This window comes from Nelumbo nucifera, chromosome 4, assembly GCF_055504915.1.
Source record: "Nelumbo nucifera cultivar China Antique chromosome 4, China Antique-T2T, whole genome shotgun sequence".
In the NCBI taxonomy this organism is placed as follows: Eukaryota; Viridiplantae; Streptophyta; class Magnoliopsida; order Proteales; family Nelumbonaceae; genus Nelumbo; species Nelumbo nucifera.
The window spans coordinates 75,265,576-75,285,829 of record NC_142652.1 but is presented as its reverse complement, the minus strand read 5'-3'; the positions used below and the strand labels follow the sequence as shown (position 1 = coordinate 75,285,829).

Below are 20,254 nucleotides of genomic sequence, written 5' to 3'. Positions count from 1 at the left end.
TGTTTATTCTTACACTTTATTAAGTGAATAGTTAACATAGGCCCTTTTTCTGTTAGCTGAGGTGTTTTACCCTAGAGCTTTAACACTGAAGTCATTAACTATGAGCCACTTAATATGAGTTTCCGAAGTCCCAAGGTCTCAAGTCTTAGTCAAAAAAGGCTTGTTGGACATATAACCTACATGAGATTGTATGCCATGGGCCAAGGCTTGTTAGGCATGTAACCTAATGTAAGGTTGTATGCCACAGGTTGTCAGCCAAAAGATCCTGGCAACTAAAGAAGAAAGAACATTTACACACAGGGATCAGTAAAGCAAACAAAGAGGAACTTGCATCTTTTTCATTCATAAATACATTTCAATGTACGCTTGAGTTCATTGATAGTACATATAGAGGTTCTTCAAGTTTCAAGTACAAGGTATTGGTCTTCCACTCAAATATTCCAGCTGAAAGGTATCAAGTCCTACCACTTGCTTAATTTTGTAAGGCCCTTCCTAATTTTGGTTGAGCTTCCCAACGCTAGGCTCAAGGACAATAACCTTTCTAAGGACCATGGTCTCCTTCATTGAAGTGGTGCTCTCTGACTCAAGGGTTGTAGTATCTTGCTACTCTTTGAAGGTAGGCGGCAACCCTAATTTGAGCTTTCTCCCAGGTGCCCTCCAGCAGATCAAGGTTATTTTTTAACACTTTACTATTCTCAGCTTCATTGTATGCTTTTGTTCAAAGCTTCGCCTGGCCAATCTTTGTTGGAATGATGACTTCTGTTCCATATGTTAAGTTGAAAGGCATTTCTCCTGTGGTCGTCTAAGGCATTGTCCTATATGCCCATACCACACTAGGCAGCTCATCTACCCAAAGTCCTTTGCCTCTACCCAATCTTGCTTTCAATCCATTCAAGATGGTTCTGTTGGTGACCACGGCTAGTCTATTGGTTTGAGGATAATAGACTAAGGTGTACTACTACCTTAAACCTAGGCTTGCATACCATTCCCTGAACTTGGAATCATCAAATTGGGGGCCATTGCTAGTGGTGAGCATGTATGGAATGTCAAAGTGACAAATGATGTTTTTTCCGAAAAAAGCTTTGGATCATCCTTGTCGTGATGGTTGCTAAGGCATCGGCTTCTACCCACTTTGTAAAGTAATCAATTGCCATGATCAGGTGCCTTCTATTTCCTATAGCTGGAGGGAAAGGTTCGAGGATGTCCATCCCCCAATTTGCAAAGGGCCAAGGACTGATGAGGGCTGAGACGGTTGTGGCAGGCTGATGGGGAATGTTGGAGTGTTGTTGGCATCGATCACACTATTGTACCAGCTAGATGGCGTCCTTCTGAATGGATGGCCAGAATTACCCTTGTCTTAGTGTCTTTTATGCAGTGGCCTTACCCCCTAGATGATTATCGTAGAGGCCTTCATGGATTTCTCTTAGTATATACTTTCCTTCATCTTGGCATAGGCATCTGAGGTAGGGTAGGGTAAACGATCTTCTGCACAACTTGTCCTCCAATATGACATATCGTGCTGACTGTCGTTTGACCCTCCGTGCTTCATTTTTGTCTTGTGGTAGCTGTCCATATTGTAAGTAGAAGAGGATGGGATCCATCTAGCAAGGCTCAATTTGAATTGGGCACACATGCTTCTCTTCTATCCTGGGGTATGCCAGGTTTTTTGATAGCTATGATTATAACCTTAGCAAGTGCACTAGTTATCAAGTAGTATAAAAATATCGTTCCCACGAGGATTTAACAAAATAAGTATTAGAACTACAGCCTTCCCTAATTATTTGGACAATCGAATTTCAGATTTGAGAATAAGAACTAATGAAAAAACAGAAACAGGAAAACAAGATTAGAAGTAACAATGCTGAAGTATGTAACGATTGGTTGAATTCGCTAGGGCTTTCAGTCCACCTAACCGTTCCAATGAATATTAATGGATGAGATTATCCAAGACAATTTGTCATTCCCATAAGCCGAAGTCTTTCCAATTTTATTTAATATTCTCTCTCGAGATATACTAAAACTACTTCTATCAGGTAACCCTTCGATCTCTCGACTAGAGTTCTCAAGATAGAAGTGCATTAAGTGCAAGGAAAAACTATTATATTTAGATAAATCATGTGTATATACCCCTATATACCATTCAATTCACACCATGAATTATGTGGTCAGCTATGTGAATTTCTCTCTCGATTCATTCACATACGCCTGATCAATTAAGAAATGGTCACTCCTAATAGCATTAAGCAAGATAATTCATAGACTATATGGAAATCATGATCTTGAATAAATCAGAATAAAAATATATTTATTGATATGATTAGGCTTTCCACAACACTAACTATAGAGGAATTAGTTCATACGAGCAGAAATAAAACAAACAAGAGGAAATAAAGAACTCATGGTTTCGCCCTTGGAGTTGAGATCTCCTCTTCTCCTTGCCGCCACCTCCTTCTTGCAGACTTCTTGCTTGATAGCTGGATTTCTCCTCTGCTTCTTGATGCCTCTCTAGTCTGCCCCCTACCCCTTTATATAGCTTAAGGGGAGGGGGTGGTCTCCTACTCTTTCTTGAAGTTAATCTCTCAAAAATAGAAAGTCCTAGTCTAATCTTACTCTTATCTCTTTTTCTAATGAACTCAATCTCTTTATCTTTATGGGATTATATAAAAAATTTAGATCTGATAAGACTCTTCTCAGTTTTTTGTTCTTGGATTCGTATTAGACCTCCTCTCCGAATTGGGCTGCTGCTAGACTTTTCTACAAGTTGGGCTTAAGTTGCGGATTGGGCCTTCCTACGAATTTTCCCTGACTTCGGACCCAGATTTGACTTCGATGTAGGCCGAATCTGTGAAATCCCAAAACATAAAAGTTGTGAATTTTTCTCTTATCTATCCAATGGGTCTTGAATCAGCCCAATCGGAGTTCGGATACGCGAGTTAGTCCCAGATTACTAAATGGTGCCAAAACTGTGAACCGAAATACAAGAAATATGAGTACAATTAAGTACTAATTAAGTATGCAAGACAGAATGATTGAGGATAAAAATGTGATAAATTCTACTCTCATCATTTTCTATGTGCACAATGCAGTTGAGGGCCGACCCCAAAGAGCTAGGAAGTTAGGGGAGTTCTCAGCCTGAGGTACTCGATGCAGAGTGAAATGTTGGAACTCTTTGGCCAACTCTCGGGCTTTTTCAGGTACTTGGCTATGTTAGGTTCTCTGGCCTCGTATTCTCCGTTCACTTGATTCATAACCAACTGAGAGTTGTTGAAGACCTCAACCGAGAGTTCTAGCTAGAGACTAGCAAGTAAGGCTCCGTACTCGGCTTCATTGTTTGAAGCAGAGAAACTGAATCGAAGTGCATACTTCAATTTATTGTCATCTGGAGTTAAGAGGATGAGGCCAGCTCCACTCCCCCTAGTATTGGAGCAACCGTCCATATGTAAAGTCCAAGAAGGCCGAGGTTTTTCTTGCTCAAGAGCACCATTGTGATTGAAAGTACACTCAACCAAAAAATCTACTAGTGCTTGTGCCTTGCAGGTCTCAACAGGTAGCGTAGATCAAGTTTTGATAGTTCTATGGCTCACTTGGTCAACCGACCCGAGGTCTATGGCTTCAACAATTTCTTCTTCAAAGACTGGTTAGTCATGACCGTGATGGTGTGGGCTTAAAAATAAGGCCTCAATTTTTTGGCCGAGATCACTAGTGCAAAGGTTGTCTTCTCTACTTCTGGATATCTAGTCTCGGTGTCATGGAGGACCTTGTTGACATAGTACACTAGCTTTTGAAACCCTTCATCTTCTTAGACTAATACAAAACTAATTACCTCATCCCTAACCAAAAGGTATAGGAATAAGGTCTCTCTCATATTGGGTCGGGTGAACAATGGTGGTGAGGCAAGGTATACTTTCAACTTGTCGAAGGCTATCTAGTAGTCCTTTGTCCATTGAAAGTCCTTCAACTTCTTGATGACCCAGAACAAAAGGTAGACACCTATCGGCCGATTTAGACATGAATCATTTGAGGGCTGCAATTTGGCCAATGAGTTGCTAAGTCTCTTTGATCGGCCGTGGGGGTTCCATGACTAGAATGGCTTGTATTTTTTTGGGATTGGCTTCTGTTCCCTATTGAGTGACCACAAAGCTGAGGAATTTTCCAGAGGTGACCCTAAAGGCATACTTAGTTGGGTTCGACTTCATGTTATACTTCCTTAATACACCATGTATCCCCAACATACTTCAGTCCAAAACGCATTACCTTGTAGCAGTAGGTCCCGTACTCGGTGATGAATAACGTCTTCTCCTTATCGCCAGGGTGCATGCTTATCTGATTGTGGCCTGAAAAGGCATCCATAAAAATCACCAGTTGGGCTCTTCTTCATTTGTCTTCACATGCCCAATGCATGTGGAAATTTAAATGTAAAACACAATGTTAAATGTAAACCCACATGTAAAACCCAATAGGAAATGCATGTGTAGAAACCAAGTGTAAAATCCAATATTAAATGTAAAACCAACATGTAAAATCCAATGGAAGATGCATATGTAAAAACCAAAGTATAAAACCCAATCTCACCAGTATTGAACCACCATTTTTCTTCAATTTTCGTGTAAAACCAATGTGTGATATTCATAAGCATTTCCTAATTACAAATGTGCCATTATTTATTTCCTTAATTTTCTAATAATTACAAAAGTGTCATTCACTACAAGAAAAATGGTCTAAGCCAGCGGTTTAGACCTGGCGGTCTTAATGACCGTCACTATAGTGCTATCTAAAGAATGCCTACATTGGATTCGAGAATAGATGCGGCGGTTTAAAAGAATAGACTCGACGGTTTTAAAATTAAACCAGTCGAATACAATCACGCAGCCGCGGGGAGTCTAACTTTTTTTCACCGAACAGTTTCTCGTTTGCTCGAGAGACAAGAGTTTCAAGTAGAGAGAGAGCGACGAAGATGGAGGGTTTTTTCTCGGAATTTGTCACTCAAGTTGTTGCCCACTTACGCGGTTCTTTTTTCAATCTGTGATAAACCTCAGAGGAGATGGGTACAGAGCATGACCAATCGGTTCTTGCCCAGACAACCACTGCTGTCGTCAACGGTCAACCACGGCAGAAGGGGCTATGCCCCGCCATCATCTTCCTCCGACGCCCCAGTTTGAGTCATGTTCGAGTGTTTCCAATCAACTCAACCGAATCGGTCACTTAAGGGACTACGACCACATCATTTCTCTTCCGCGAGGGAGAGATTCGGAATATAATCTATAGCAGTTATCTCGAAGAATATAATCTATCGATCCCGGTGTCTAATGGTCTGCTTCTCTTTTTGATACTCCTAGATTCCATTAGAGAACGAGGAGAGATTCGGAAGCAGCAGTGAAATCGAGTATTCCAATGGAATAGATTCTCTTGACGGATGTGTCGTGTCCTCTACCTGCTCCTTTATGGCAGCTTAGAAGAAACTGCCTCGTCATGTTGGCATCTCTGGATTGATGGAGAGAGGTGGAGAGATTGAAGAAGATTTGCGATCCCACAGAAACATCTATGATAAGATTTTTGTGGCGGTTGGAAAAGAAGTAAAAGAGAATGAATCCACTCTACTTTGGACATTGAAGAACTCGAGAGGGAAGAAGATATGCATCCTTCATGTTCATCAGCCGGCACAGTTCATCCCAGGTCCGAGTGAGTGGGATCTAAACTTTTGGAAAATAAACTTGACTGATTTATTTCCTTTTATATAATTTAATATTTGAATGTTCCTTTCCTAATTTTCATTGTTGTGAGTTCTAGAAAACTCCCTGGAGTATCTATGACTACAGCAAATTGATTGTCTGGATGAATTCAGGATAAATTTAGTTGAACTTGATGCAATCGATTCTAGATTTTAACCATGGGGTTATCTGAAATAAGTAATCTTGAATAGTAACTAAGAATTTATCAGCCATTATCAGAATGATAAGCTGTGGGCAAAATTTTAAGGACGAGGGAGTGAGGATTATACAAGTCCATTAAGCCCTGTGAATCTGTTCCAAGTCTGAAAAAGTAGGATGAAGTTAATCTAAACTGACTTCTTTTCCAAGAAATGTACAATTGATGTTGGAAGCCATAGTCTTCTCTGAAGTATTTATGAGCATGTATGATCAATCTAAATCTTCACTTCACCTCACCCCCCTACTCCCATCCCATACATAAAATGGTAAAGGTAAAATGATTCTCTAGTTCTTCTGCAATCTCTTGATCCTGTAACCACATTTTGTAGTTTTCATTGATTATTAATGTTTTTTCTTTATTTTTTGCCATTTATCTTTTTTGATTTGCAGTGGGTACAAAGTTTCCAGCAAACAAAGTGAAGGAACAGGAAGTTAGGGCATACAGAGAGCTGGAAGAGCAAAGGATGCATAATATTCTAAATGAATACCTTGTCATATGTATTAACGAAGGGGTATTGTTACTTTTTCTTTTCCCTGCTAGTCTTTCAACTAAAGTGATAATTGAATGAAAAAATTCCTTGTATCAATTGTGGAATTGAAATAATGACAAGCAGATTTAGCTAAGTAAATGGTTGAAGATAGAGGAGGGACATCGTTTCTTGTACTCTTTTGATTATTTAAAGATATGTATATGCATGTCATCTGTGTATGTAAATAAGTAACCTAATCGGTCATTTAGGTTTATTGTCAAGATAACCTACTGGTTTCTGCAACATGCGGAGATGATATGTAGTATCTGAGCTGTCTATTGGATGGGGACCCTATACATTGACCATGTGTGATTCCCCCAGAGAAGGTCAGCCCTATACCCATTGACTCCCCAAATGATATCAACTGTCAAAAGATTAGGTGGAAATTCTTATGCTTCAGATATTGGATTTTCAATGCATAGGAGTTCCAGTGTATCAACTTGGATTCTCACTTGAATTTCAATTCACACAATAGCTAGGGAAGAGGGAAATGCTAATACAATGACACAAAGCAAAATAGTGATAAAAATAGCACATTTAGGGGTTGGTGTTTAAGTTTTGATAATGGCTCTTGCTTTTCACTCCAATATTTTAAGACCTACTATTTGAGCATCCCCTGTTTTTGAGAAAAAGGGCACTCTTATTGACAAGTATAACAGTTCTTCTGTTATCTAATACAGTACAACTAACCCTTGAAAAAAAAAAACATTATTACTCTCTAATACTAATTAATAAGGGACAGGCTATGTGGGGTCCTAGAAGAATGGAATGAATTCAGATCTAACCTCTGCGTTTTCTTGCATGAAGTTTTCTCTGACTCAAACCCATGTTCTCATCTACACGAGGTAGACTTCAGATATGATAAAACAAAGCAGTCTTATTGATTTTCATGAAAATTTACGCTGGAATCATATCTAAACAGGGAAAGAGAGGGTGTATTTGTATCCCCTCCAAATCTGCCATCTAGTCCATTCAGTGAAATCAGCCAACAAGAGTACTTGAAATCTCTATCCTTTCCACAAGCACAAGTCCATGTCTAGAAACAGACATCTTAAGATTATCGGGATATGGTTCAGTTCCTTAGTTGGGGTCATGTCTAGGTTGATAAAATCCACTAGGAAGTGACAACCCTTTATCCTGACAATGACGTCCTCAATAACACTTCGAGGAGTCTTGATTGACCAATCAGCGAGTTGCAGAATTACTGGGGTAGGTTTTAACTCGCTGACCCTGAACCTATCATAAATGGACGGAAGTAGATTTATACTGGCCCCAAGATCCAATAGGACCCGATCGAAGGTTATTCCAGAGATCACACAGTTTATGAGAGGAGCACCAGGGTCTTTCATTTTTCGGGGAAGTTAGTTTAGGAGAGTTGCACTAACATCTGCCAAGAGCATCATTTTTTGTGGGGTCGATCGTGGCTTCATCATTTATGTACACAACTCTTTTAAAAACTTGGCATAGGCCGGGATATGTTGGACCGCATCGAGGAGAGTGAAGTTAATATGGACTTCCTGACTCTCCTCGTTGCAAGTCTCTTTGTTCTTTCACACCGGCCCAGCTGTGAGTGTAGCTGGAAAGTGAACTACTGGTTGGTTCACTAAAGGTTCTTCTTCTAACGTTTCCTTTCCTTCTTCTTCTCCCCCCCAGCTTAGGGTCTTCCTGCTCCTTTTCTTCGTCATTAACTCTATTTTTCTCACACGGGTCCTCTAACATCCTCGCACTCCTTAAGGTTGTAACAACTTCGGCATTTTCAAGCTTTTGGTTCTTAGGAGGTGGCTGAATTTGTTGTCGAGGAAAACTCAATGGATGACTTCTAGGAGTCGCAACCGGTTGACTCGGTATTTGCCCTACTTCTCTCCTCGCCTTGGCTTCGGCTAGCCGTCCTATTAGGCTTTCTAATATATCGATGGGCTACTGCTGATTTAGGATCAGCTGCTGAAGTTGCATGAATTGGTCATCTAATGTATGGGTTTGAGGAGGTTGAGGGTAAGCTTGATACAGTTGGGCTGGTTGGTTCCTAGGATACATCTGCTGGAATTGGGTCTGCCCTTGTGGCCTCCGAAATTGCTGGGCCACGGAGTTAGATGAATGGTACTGCTGGGACTGTGTGTAGGTTTGACATGGTTGAGCTAGTTGAATCCCAAGGTAATCCTTGTACTCCCAGTGGGTCTGGCCTTCAAACCATTGAGAGTGCACATCTGGTAGGGCACTAGCTAACATGATGGGCCGGACTTGCACATATGGAACATGATGGATAGGATGACAAGGTTGGGTTTGGGCCACATTGTTGACGATATGCAAGGACTTGGTCAATTCTATGGGCCACCCCATTAATCTTGTCTAGTTGTCGAGACACATGGTTCCAATCTATCTGTGGCTCAGGTTGGAAGTAGTTTCTCATTCCACGAACTCCAGCCATTGAAAATCACTATTCTACCAAAAAAAAGGAGTTCAAAAATAAAAATAAAAAAAAATAAAATAAAATGGGACGACAAGACTTAAAACGCAATCCAATTTCTCTTCTCTTCTCTTCCGTCCCGTAGTCCCACAACGCTTCGGTACCCAACCTTTCGCTATTCTGTCCTAAAGAATCAAAGAGAAACAAGAACTAAACTGAGATAATAGATCAAGTAATAAAACAAAAAAAAAATAATGAAACAGATCCGGATAAAGCAAATAAAAACTTTTCTCCATTGCTTCCCCAACAACAGTGCCAAAAACATGGTGTGTCCAGAACTGTGTCGTTAATCACTTCGGAATACCAGTTTAATCATTTATAATTTTTCCGACTCTCAAAGGGATGAGAACAGGTCGTATCCATAGGGAAAAGAGGGAAAATTAATATACACTCAAATCCGGACAAGAGAACACAAGAGGGAAGTGTAGAAATATAAAAATTAATTAATTAAAATGAGAAAAATATAGAATTCGAACAGTACTGAAAGTTAAAAGTTTAAAAACATAAATAAATATAGAAATAAATTAACAAACGAAATGAAATAAAAATTTGTAATCCGATAAGAGGTAGCAGTCTCTGGATCTCTCCTTTGACATTCAAACTTCTCGAGCTAGGCCTTTTGTCTGGTCAAATTGCAGATATGCAGAAAATAAAACGAAGATCAAACGAAATGAAAATAAATTGCAGAAAGTAAATAACAAAACTAGAATTGAAAGAACAAAAATTAAAACTAAAATAAAGTAAAAGTGGTTGGGATCCGATTCCAGAGGTGGTAGTAGTGGTGTTGGCAAACTGCAAGCAGGAACCCCTCCTCTTGCCTGGGCGTCCTCCTCTTCCTCTACCCTTGAACTTCTCAAGATCAACCTTCTATCTTACCTAGGGGCAGAATTGAACCCTTTCTCAAGAGCCCTAGGGTGCGGCAGCTGGGTTTTAGCAAAAATATGGGTGCCCTGGGGTTCAGAATGAAGGATTAGGATGGTTCTAGGGTGATCCTAAGCCTGAAAAGAAAAGGAGAAGGCACCCAATATTATGTAAGGCTGTGATGTAATGGCTAAAGGCTGAATGGTGAAGATTAGAAGTTAGGTGGCTCCTAGGGTTAGAATGGATTGTGAAGATTAGAAGGGATGAAATGTGAGGATTTAAAAGTTAGGGGCAGCTAGGGTTTGTTAAGAGTGAAAAGAATGGGTTAAAAGGTGCCCTAGCGTTTGCTAAGGCGTGGGGAGCATGCTAATACAGTAGGAGGGGTGCCAAACTAGGTATTGCAGCTACGAGGCGCCCTCTTGTTTTTAGTTTTTCCTAAAAACACCCCCTCTCTTAGCAGGACTTCACACCAGCTTTCCAAAATCTGCATTTCAGACATGAAAATTTCCCAGTATTCCCTAGAATTTGTACAGAGACCCTTAGAGGCCACAACATTGCATTTAACTGGGAAAAGGGCACATCTTGACTATTCTAAGGTCGAAAATACCCCTGAATTGATGCCCTTAAGGCATCAAAATGCAGAGTTATCATGTAAGTACCTCAGCGGGTTCGTGGACGTTAAGGAACACAAGCCAAAGGGTGAAGTGTTAGACAGTTTTGTATGCCCTTAGCTTCAATCAGAATGATGTACTTTATGAGTTTACTGTAAATGAATAAAGATACATATTTGATTCATGTCCCCTTGGTATGTTTCTGTGTAATACCCTTAAACTGGACACTTAATGAGACTCGTGTTAGTTTAGAATGTTCACAGCCAGTGGGTCGGTTTGGGGAGACCTATCCTGACAAGGCTGACACTGTGGTGCCACCAAGTCGGTTGGGGTGGCCTGTCTCAGCTGCCAGGGTGAGACCCTAGGCACATACAATGTAGGATTAATTGAATCTTTGAACTGGACCAGATTTTCAGTATTGCCCTGGATCTTGGAGATTGATGGGCAAAACTGGAAAGTTACACCCGACCCCTAGACTCGATTATGATACTGCACTAGGTGTCGGATTGGGCTATCTTTGATGTACCAATCAGTGAGATCCTAGGCGGGGGTCAAAACCTGGGTATGTTGGGACAGTCCGAGAATTCATCTGAGTGGGTGATCATAGTGACAGGATTAGCCCCTTTGTCGGACAAAGGTAATGATCGGGGATGCACTCTCACTGATGGAAACCAAGACTGCCAGCAGCCGATTTCAACCGTTGAGATTTGTTTTGCAAAATATATTTTATAAGATATAAAAGTATATATTTGGTTTCTAAAAGGTTTGCAAAAGGTTTTAATTCCCGGGATCCATATGAGTGGAGAGTCCAACACTGTTCCTTGCAGCCGCAGGAGAGGTCCTCTCTTGTCGGGCAGTGTATGATCATTATGGGCTGAGAGGTTAAGTGTAAGACCATTGAGGATAATACATGACGGGCGAATCTTGCATCTGCCCACAGTCCCTGGGTGTTACAAGGTGGCTTGGCCCAGGGACCTCTTAGGGTAAGTGTTGGGCCCGTAGAGCCCATTTGATGGGTTTCAGGGGGTGCACTGTCTTTAACAGTGTATTCGGCCAGGCCTTGTAACAAAGGCTGGGCCGAACCCATGTGGCTGATGTGTAGATCAATGCTTGGGTCCCATGCCATACAAGGAAGCCCAACTGGGCAGCAGTTAAGAGGGTTAAGTGAGCACATGAGCTTAATGGGCCTAAAGCCCATTTCGAACTGGGCTGTTTATTTAGTTAATAAAGGGGCGAAATCTGAAGTGGATCAGCTAATAGGATTAGGCTTAGACCCTATCCACTTAGAGAGTCCAAGATCTAAATAAGATTTAGATCTGGAAACCTCCTAATCAGATTAGGAGATGGCTGATCTGATCTCCAGATAAGATAAGGATTATCCCTTATCACTTAAAGGGACTTCTAACCCAAATATGATTTGGATTAGCAACTCCTAATCAGATTAGGAGCTGATCCCTTTAAGATTATGAAAGAAGAAGAGGGCGGCAGCCTTTAGATATACAACATACACACAGATCATCAGGTTTTCTTTAGTGCTAAAATCAAGAAGAGAGAATTCTGCTCCCTGCAAATACTCTCTTGCCGCCTCCCTGTTCTTGCCGCCCTGTTTGCCAGTTCAATCCCCAGTTGTGGAAGAAGTCAAGATTGGATCTTGACATCAGTCCTTTGAGAAAGGATTGAAAGGAAGCTGTGCTCACGTACCATCTTACTGATTCTTGCGAAGGACAGAGTTCTTGGAGAAGAACACTGCTGATTCTGCTCCACCTGCACTGCGCCATCTTCAGTGGGAGCAGTCTTTGGATCCTTCCTTGGGCGTGAACACCTTCGTTGGGAGATATTACTTCTCCGTATCAGGTATAATCCTTCCCACTCCTTTTTGGTTCAGATCTGGTTCAGTTTATGGTTCAAGATTGATCCTTGAAAATATGATTTTCTAAATAGGGAATACGATTCCCAGTTGAAGGGAGAGAAAAATTTTTTGAAATTCGCCCCTTATTCCGCAATCTTTGGGTGTCCATAGGATGGATCTCTCATCCCTATCAGAGCCATGGTTCAAATCTTGAACCAGTTTGTTTCAGATCTGAACCTACGCAAATGGGCAGAAGGTGTTCTACCCGATTTGCGCAGATATGGATTTTGGGAAATTTTGTTCCCAAAATTAATGGGCGAATAATCTGAAATTAATTTTATATAAATCTGATTATTATTTAGAATTGTTCTTTATGATTTTCTTGATTTATGGGCTGTTCGTACAAGAGGAGATCGAAATCTTGGTTTGCGCAGAGAACCTGCAAGATTTGCAGTTTCTTGATTTATTTATTACATTTGGTCTGTAAATATTTTTTTTTTTATTTTCTAGACTCAATGTAGAGGTATTCGATCTAATGTAATTATTAATAGAAATAGGATTTCTATTTATTTTAATATTGGATCGAAGATGGCGACGCAGAAAGGGAGATTTCGCAGAGAAAAAATTTCGTAGATGGGAGAATCGCTATCTGCGATTTGCAGTTTGTGAAACTGCATTCTGTGATCTAACCTCTGTTTTGCAGGATGGATTGTGCGAACACCCTGTTTTATTGATTGTTGTTTTTCTTTTATCAGTAATTAATTTCATATTATTTTCTTGAATTAAAGATTTAATTAAAGATCAAACCCTAGACCCATTCGAACCAAGATTGGTTCAAACTGTTTGGACCGAATCTAGGGTTTAATCAAGGCTGAAAGTCAGCCCTAATTTTCCCACTGATGGGCCTAAGGAATGATATTTAATTAAATGGTTAATTCGGCCCAACCTGTAAAAGCCTAGTTTTAAATAGTTAAAACTGCTAAAAGCCCACTTAACACATAAAGCTATATGGGTTGAACCGTTCGGCCCAAATACCTAAACAATATTAATGGTTAATATTATGGATTTAATATGGGCTTCAAATGGGCTTTACAGATAATTAATTGATTGGATCAATTTATCCCTGCATGTGATGTATGGATGTGTGATGTGCTATGTACATGGGCCATAAGTACTTGGTCCATGCTCAATCGACAGTGGCTCTTTCGCACACCATGGCTGAATGCGCATCATTGCCATGGTGTCCCTTTTTGGTCATTGGATGACCTCCCTCAGTGGTGGGCCCCATACCTCATCATGAGGTCTCGTGCAGAACCCTAGCCGATTTAGGCCCACCAAAATCTGGCTTTATGAAAGTCAGTGGGAGCCACTTTGGTTTGACCTAAAGATAGAACTAGAGTGTAATTATCTGTTCCCTCCAGATAATATGAGTGCATGTGATAGGGAGATTCATATGATGAACTCTCTAAAAGCCTTCCATCATTAGCACGAGGATGGGTCCTTCAGTAATGAGGAAACGCACCAGAAAATGGGCTATCCATTTGCTGTTGGGCTTGTCTAAGTGTTTCATAAGATGATAGGGGCGTCATAGACCGATGTGGGAGGGGCTTCACCAAAAAATGGGAACTCTCTCACGGTACCTTGGCGTTCACGAATATGATGGGTAAGCACTCACTAGACAGAAAGGTTTACCTGAAAATGGCTCTGAACCTTGTTTGACAGAGGCCAAAGGGAAAACTCATATGATGAGTGGATATGATCCTTCACAGAAAGGTGGTGGGGTTATGCAGCTGAAACAGTTGGCTTCAAGCACCCTATGTGATTTCCCACATTTCCAGAGACAATCCGTAGTCTCCATCACTGAGAAGGGAGGGAAATCTCAAAGATGAATAAATGGAAATGGACCATAGATTAGAATCCATATCTATGAAATGAACATGAATCAAATTAGGTCGTGGACTGATGTTTGCTCTTTTATCAGAAAATGGCAAACGGATCATTTGCAAAGCTACTTGATGACAACAAGAGGGCCCAAACTATGCTGACTGGTATAGGAACCTTATGTTGGTCTTAACCTCTGAGAAATTGGACAAGGTAGCAAAGAATCCTGCCCCGGATCGTCCGGGAGATAGGGCTTCTGAGGCCCGAAGAAGAGAATACCAAGAATGGGAGGAGAAAAACTCCCTTGCCCGCTGCTATATCATTGCCTCCTTAGACAATCCAATTCAGAGGCAGTTCGATCAGATCGAACTTGCTAAGGACGTATTGGACAGTCTTAGGACAATGTACGAAGAGCAGAATCGTTCTACTTGGCAGAAGGTCTTGAAACAGTTCATGACCGCGCAGATGACCAAGGGCCAACAAGTTCATGACCATTGTCTCCGGATGATGGGCTATATCAACGAACTAGAGGCTCTTGGATCCGGGCTGGATCTGGTAACTCAGATCGATGCTATTCTCAACTCTCTACCTCCATCCTTTAATCCATTCATCATGAACTACAACATGAACAAGATGAACGTCAGCTTGCAGGAACCCAACAATATGTTGCAGAGGGCCGAAGAATTGATTAAAAATGATGAGCCCATTGCCATGCTTGTTGAAACTGGAAAATCGGGCAAGAAAAGGAAGGCGAAGAGAAAGCCCCAGAAAAAGGCTGCCAAACCCAAGAAACAGAGGAAGGACAAGGCATCAGATGCCTGTCATTTTTGCAAGAAGACCGGCCACTGGAAAAGGAATTGTCCTGCCTACCTGGAATCCAAGAAAGGTAATTTCGAAACTTGTGTTATAGAAACCAATTTGTTGGTAGCTTCTACATCCTGGTGTATTGACTCCGGGGCTTCAACTCATGCATGTAACTCACTGCAGGGGTTCAAGGTAAGCAGAAGGCTGAGTGAAGGAGAAGTCACACTCTACTTGGGGACTACTGCAACTGTTGCAGCCGCGGCCATAGGAACCATGGAATTATATTTTAGAGAAGGAATAATTGTACTGAAAGATTGTCTTTATGTACAAAATTTAAGAAGAAATTTGATTTCTGTCTCAAAGTTGTGTGTAGAGGGTTATTCTGTCTTCTTTAGTAATATGATTACTATTAAAAGAAATAATAGATTCATCGCATACGGGGAATTGGAGAACAGTCTCTATGTTCTACATCCTTCTCTAGAAACTAACATAACCAAAACTACGTCGGTTGAAAACCCCAAGAAGAGAGCCCGTGATACAGTTAATCCCACGTGTTTGTGGCATTATCGACTTGGCCACGTCGGTGTTGACCAAATCACAAGGTTGGTAAAGGATGGTCCTTTAGATTTTCTAGCTGTAGAAGATCTTCCCACCTGTGAGCCTTGCCAACAAGGCAAGATGACGAAACGGCCATTTAACGGTAAGCCTGAAAGATGTACAGGCACACTTGACCTAATACATACTGATGTATGTGGTCCCCTGAGTGTTAGGACACGAAATCAACACGTGTATTTCATCACCTTCACATATGATTTCTCACGATATGGTTACGTGTACCTAATGAGACACAAGTCTGAATCCTTTGAAAAGTTCAAAGAATTTAGACAAGAGGTCGAGAAATAGTTAGGGAGAGAAATTAAAGCCCTTCAATCAGATTGAGGTGGCGAATATCTCTCTGACGAATTCAGGGACTACTTAAAGGACAATGGGATAGTATCACAATTAGCTCCTCCTGCTACACCACAACTTAACGGTGTTTCAGAGAGGAGGAATAGGACCTTATTAGATATGGTCCGGTCGCTTCTCATACACTCAGAGTTACCCACATCCTTTTGGGGTTACACATTAGAAACTGCGATTTACGTGCTGAATCGGGTTCCAACCAAATCGGTTCCGAATACTCCATATGAACTTTGGACCGGAAAGAAACCAAGTGTCAGACACTTGAAGATTTGGGGTTGTCCAGCACACGTTAAAAGAACGAGTGCAGACAAGTTGGAATCTAAGACCAGCCGTTTCCTATTTGTAGGCTACCCAAAAGTCTCTGTAGGTTACCTTTTCTATGACCCAAGTGAACAGAAATTGTTCTGCAGTCGAAATGCACAATTCTTGGAAACCGCCTATATCCTGGACACCCATCGTCAGGAAGTTGTTCTTGATGAGGAGAGCTCAGGAGCAGTGGGAGATGTCCCACAAGTTCCAGGTAGTGACCAACTTAGAAGATCCACTCGGGCATCCAGGCCACTAGTCCGTTATGGTTATGATCAAGATAGTTACCTGGTGGAAACCTTGACTAGTGAGGAGGATCCCGTGACTTACGCGGAAGCTATGTTGGACATAGATTCCCAGAAGTGGGTGGAGGCCATGAGACCAGAGATGGACTCAATGGAGGCCAATGGAGTCTGGACTCTAGTAGATCCACCCTCCGGGGTAAAAGCAACCGGTTGCAAATGGATTTACAAGAGGAAGAAGGGCCCCAATGGCAGGATTGAGACCTTCAAGGCTCGTCTAGTGGCGAAAGGGTACACTCAGAAAGAAGGCATCGATTATGAGGAAACCTTTTCACCTGTGGCCATGCTTAAGTCCATTAGGATCCTGCTAGCTGTAGCAGCATACCATGATTATGAGATTTGGCAGATGGATGTCAAAACTGCATTCCTGAATGGAGATCTTACTGAAGATATCTATATGCAGCAGCCGCAAGGCTTCATTGCTGCGGGTCAGGAAAACATGGTATGTAAACTTAATAGATCCATTTATGGACTTAAGCAAGCTTCTAGAAGTTGGAACATCCGCTTTGACTCTGTTGTCAAATCGTTTGACTTCGAGCAGAATCCGAATGAACCCTGTGTCTACAGGAAGTTCAGTGGAGATAAGGTTACCTTCTTGGTTCTATATGTAGATGACATTCTACTCATTGGGAATGATGTAGGAATGTTAACTACAGTGAAAGTATGGTTTTCGCAGCAATTCTCCATGAAAGATCTTGGAGAAGCCTCCTATATACTCGGTCTTCGACTCTATAGAGATAGATCGAAGCGGATAATTGGATTATCCCAATCTGCTTATATTGACAAAATAGTCAAAAGATACAGCATGGAAAACTCCAAGAAAGGAAATGTTCCTTTCAGGCACGGAGTCACTCTCTCCAAGAAGATGTCTCCCAAGACTTCTGAGGAGATTGATGGCATGAAAGACGTTCCCTATGCCTCTGCCGTAGGGAGCATCATGCATGCCATGCTGTGCACTCGTCCGGACATTGCTCAGGTAGTGAGTGTACTAAGCAGATTTCAGGCCAACCCAGGGCAGGAGCATTGGACTGCTGTGAAAAACATACTTAAGTACCTTCGAAGGACAAAAGAGTTTTGTCTGGTGTTTGACGGTAGCTCACTACAGATCCAGGGGTTTACAGATGCCGATTTCCAGTCAGACCCAGATGATAGAAAGTCTACATCTGGATATGGTTTCACGATAGGATCGTGTGTTGTTTCCTGAATGTCAGCAAACAGGGGTCCTAAGTAGCAAATTAATAGTCCACAACCCAAGCCGAAAGCATAGCCGTAAGTGAGGCTGCCTTATGAATGAAGGTGTTCATTCCGGAATTTGGAATTCAGCACATCACCCATTCCACTGTTGTATGACAACGCTGGACCTACGGGAGGATAGTGTAAAGAGGTAGCATCAGCGGAGAATGTGGTAAACCCATTGACTAAGCCAATATCACAGAAAGTGTTTGAGAAACACGTGGAAAGCATGGGACTCCGGCTAGTACCTGATTGGACCTAAGTGCAAGTGGGAGCTGTTAGACAGTTTTGTATGCCCTTAGCTTCAATCAGAATGATGTACTTTATGAGTTTACTGTAAATGAATAAAGATACATATTTGATTCATGTCCCCTTGGTATGTTTCTGTGTAATACCCTTAAACTGGACACTTAATGAGACTCGTGTTAGTTTAGAATGTTCACAGCCAGTGGGTCGATCTGGGGAGACCTATCCTGACAAGGCTGACACTGTGGTGCCACCAAGTCGGTTGGGGTGGCCTGTCTCAGCTGCCAGGGTGAGACCCTAGGAACATACAGTGTAGGATTAATTAAATCTTTGAACTGGACCAGATTTCCAGTATTGCCCTGGACCTTGGAGATTGATGGGCAAAACTGGAAAGTTACACCCGACCCCTAGACTCGATTATGATACTGCACTAGGTGTCGGATTGGGCTATCTTTGATGTACCAATTAGTGATATCCTTAGCAGGGGTCAAAACCTGGGTATGTTGGGACAGTCCGAGAATTCATTTGAGTGGGTGATCATAGTGACAGGATCAGCCCCTTTGTCGGACAAAGGTAATGATCGGGGATGCACTCTCACTGATGGAAACCAAGACTGCCGGCAGCCGATTTCAACCGTTGAGATTTGTTTTGCAAAATATATTTTATAAGATATAAAAGTATATATTTGGTTTCTAAAAGGTTTGCAAAAGGTTTTAATTCCCGGGATCCATATGAGTGGAGAGTGCAACACTGTTCCTTGCAGCCGCAGGAGAGGTCCTCTCTTGTCGGGCAGTGTATGATCATTATGGGCTGAGAGGTTAAGTGTAAGACCATTGAGGATAATACCTGATGGGCTAATCTTGCATCTGCCCACAGTCCCTAGGTGTTACAAGGTGGCTTGGCCCAGGGACCTCTTAGGGTAAGTGTTGGGCCCGTAGAGCCCATTTGATGGGTTTCAGGGGGTGCACTGTCTTTAACAGTGTATTCGGCCAGGCCTTGTAACAAAGGCTGGGCCGAACCCATGTGGCTGATGTGTAGATCAATGCTTGGGTCCCACGCCATACAAGGAAGCCCAACTGGGCAGCAGTTAAGAGGGTTAAGTGAGCACATGAGCTTAATGGGCCTAAAGCCCATTTCGAACTAGGCTGTTTATTTAGTTAATAAAGGGGCGAAATCTGAAGTGGATCAGCTAATAGGATTGGGCTTAGACCCTATCCACTTAGAGAGTCCAAGATCTAAATAAGATTTAGATCTGGAAACCTCCTAATCAGATTAGGAGATGGCTGATCTGATCTCCAGATAAGATAAGGATTATCCCTTATCACTTAAAGGGACTTCTAACCCAAATATGATTTGGATTAGCAACTCCTAATCTGATTAGGAGCTGATCCCTTTAAGATTATAAAAGAAGAAGGGGGCGACAGCCTTTAGATATACAACATACACACAGATCATCAGGTTTTCCTTAGTGCTGAAATCAAGAAGAGAGAATTCTGCTCCCTGCAAATACTCTCTTGCCGCCTCCCTGTTCTTGCTGCCCTGTTTGCCAGTTCGATCTCCAGTTGTGGGAGAAGTCAAGATTGGATCTTGACATCAGTCCTTTGAGAAAGGATTGAAAGGAAGCTGTGCTCACGTACCATCTTGCTGATTCTTGCGAAGGACAGAGTTCTTGGAGAAGAACACTGCTGATTCTGCTCCACCTGCACTGCGCCATCTTCAGTGGGAGCAGTCTTTGGATCCTTCCTTGGGCGTGAACACCTTCGTTGGGAGATTTTATTTCTCCGTATCAGGTATAATCCTTCCCACTCCTTTTTGGTTCAGATCTAGTTCAGTTTATGGTTCAAGATTGATCTTTGAAAATATGATTTTCTAAATAGGGAATACGATTCCCAGTTGAAGGGAGAGAAAAATTTTTTGAAATTCGCCCCTTATTCCGCAATCTTTGGGCGTCCATAGGATGGATCTCTCATCCCTTCATGAAGAGCGCCACCTTGATGCACCTCCAGCTTGAGCTCCCTTAGCAAGAGTCATGACTATCATCTTGGGCAGGATGGCTTTCAGAGGAGAGAGTAGCTCAGCCCACAAGGCCTATGTATGTTAGAATACATTAGGTTAAGGACAAGGAACCAAAGAGACAGAGGCAGGATGCTCCCATCACCTTCACCGACGACGATCTCAGGGGGGGTTAGACACCACGTGATTATGCCCTTGCGATAATGCCAACTTTGAGATTTGAAGCATATTGGTGGACACAAGAAGCTCGCCCAACATCTTCTT

General features: G+C 41.9%; 1 protein-coding gene across 1 annotated transcript; it reads left to right on the top strand.

The window, feature by feature from the left end:
• Window positions 1–14,301: 14,301 nt before the first annotated feature.
• On the top strand, window positions 14,302–15,209 carry LOC148800738 (uncharacterized). The gene is made up of 2 exons (XM_088903073.1): window positions 14,302–15,009; window positions 15,111–15,209. The coding sequence occupies exons 1-2, from the start codon at window positions 14,304–14,306 to the stop codon at window positions 15,137–15,139; spliced, it is 735 nt and encodes a 244-aa protein (XP_088759199.1). The 5' UTR covers window positions 14,302–14,303; the 3' UTR covers window positions 15,140–15,209.
• The last annotated feature ends 5,045 nt before the right edge of the window (window positions 15,210–20,254 follow it).

What these genes read in the sequence shown, in the direction of transcription:
- LOC148800738 (XM_088903073.1), top strand. Translation starts at nt 14,304, where the DNA reads ATGTTGGTCTTAACCTCTGAGAAATTGGACAAGGTAGCAAAGAATCCT. An exon ending in CTACCTGGAATCCAAGAAAG is followed by an intron (nt 15,010 to 15,110) that starts GTAATTTCGAAA and finishes AACTCACTGCAG; the next exon opens with GGGTTCAAGGTAAGCAGAAG.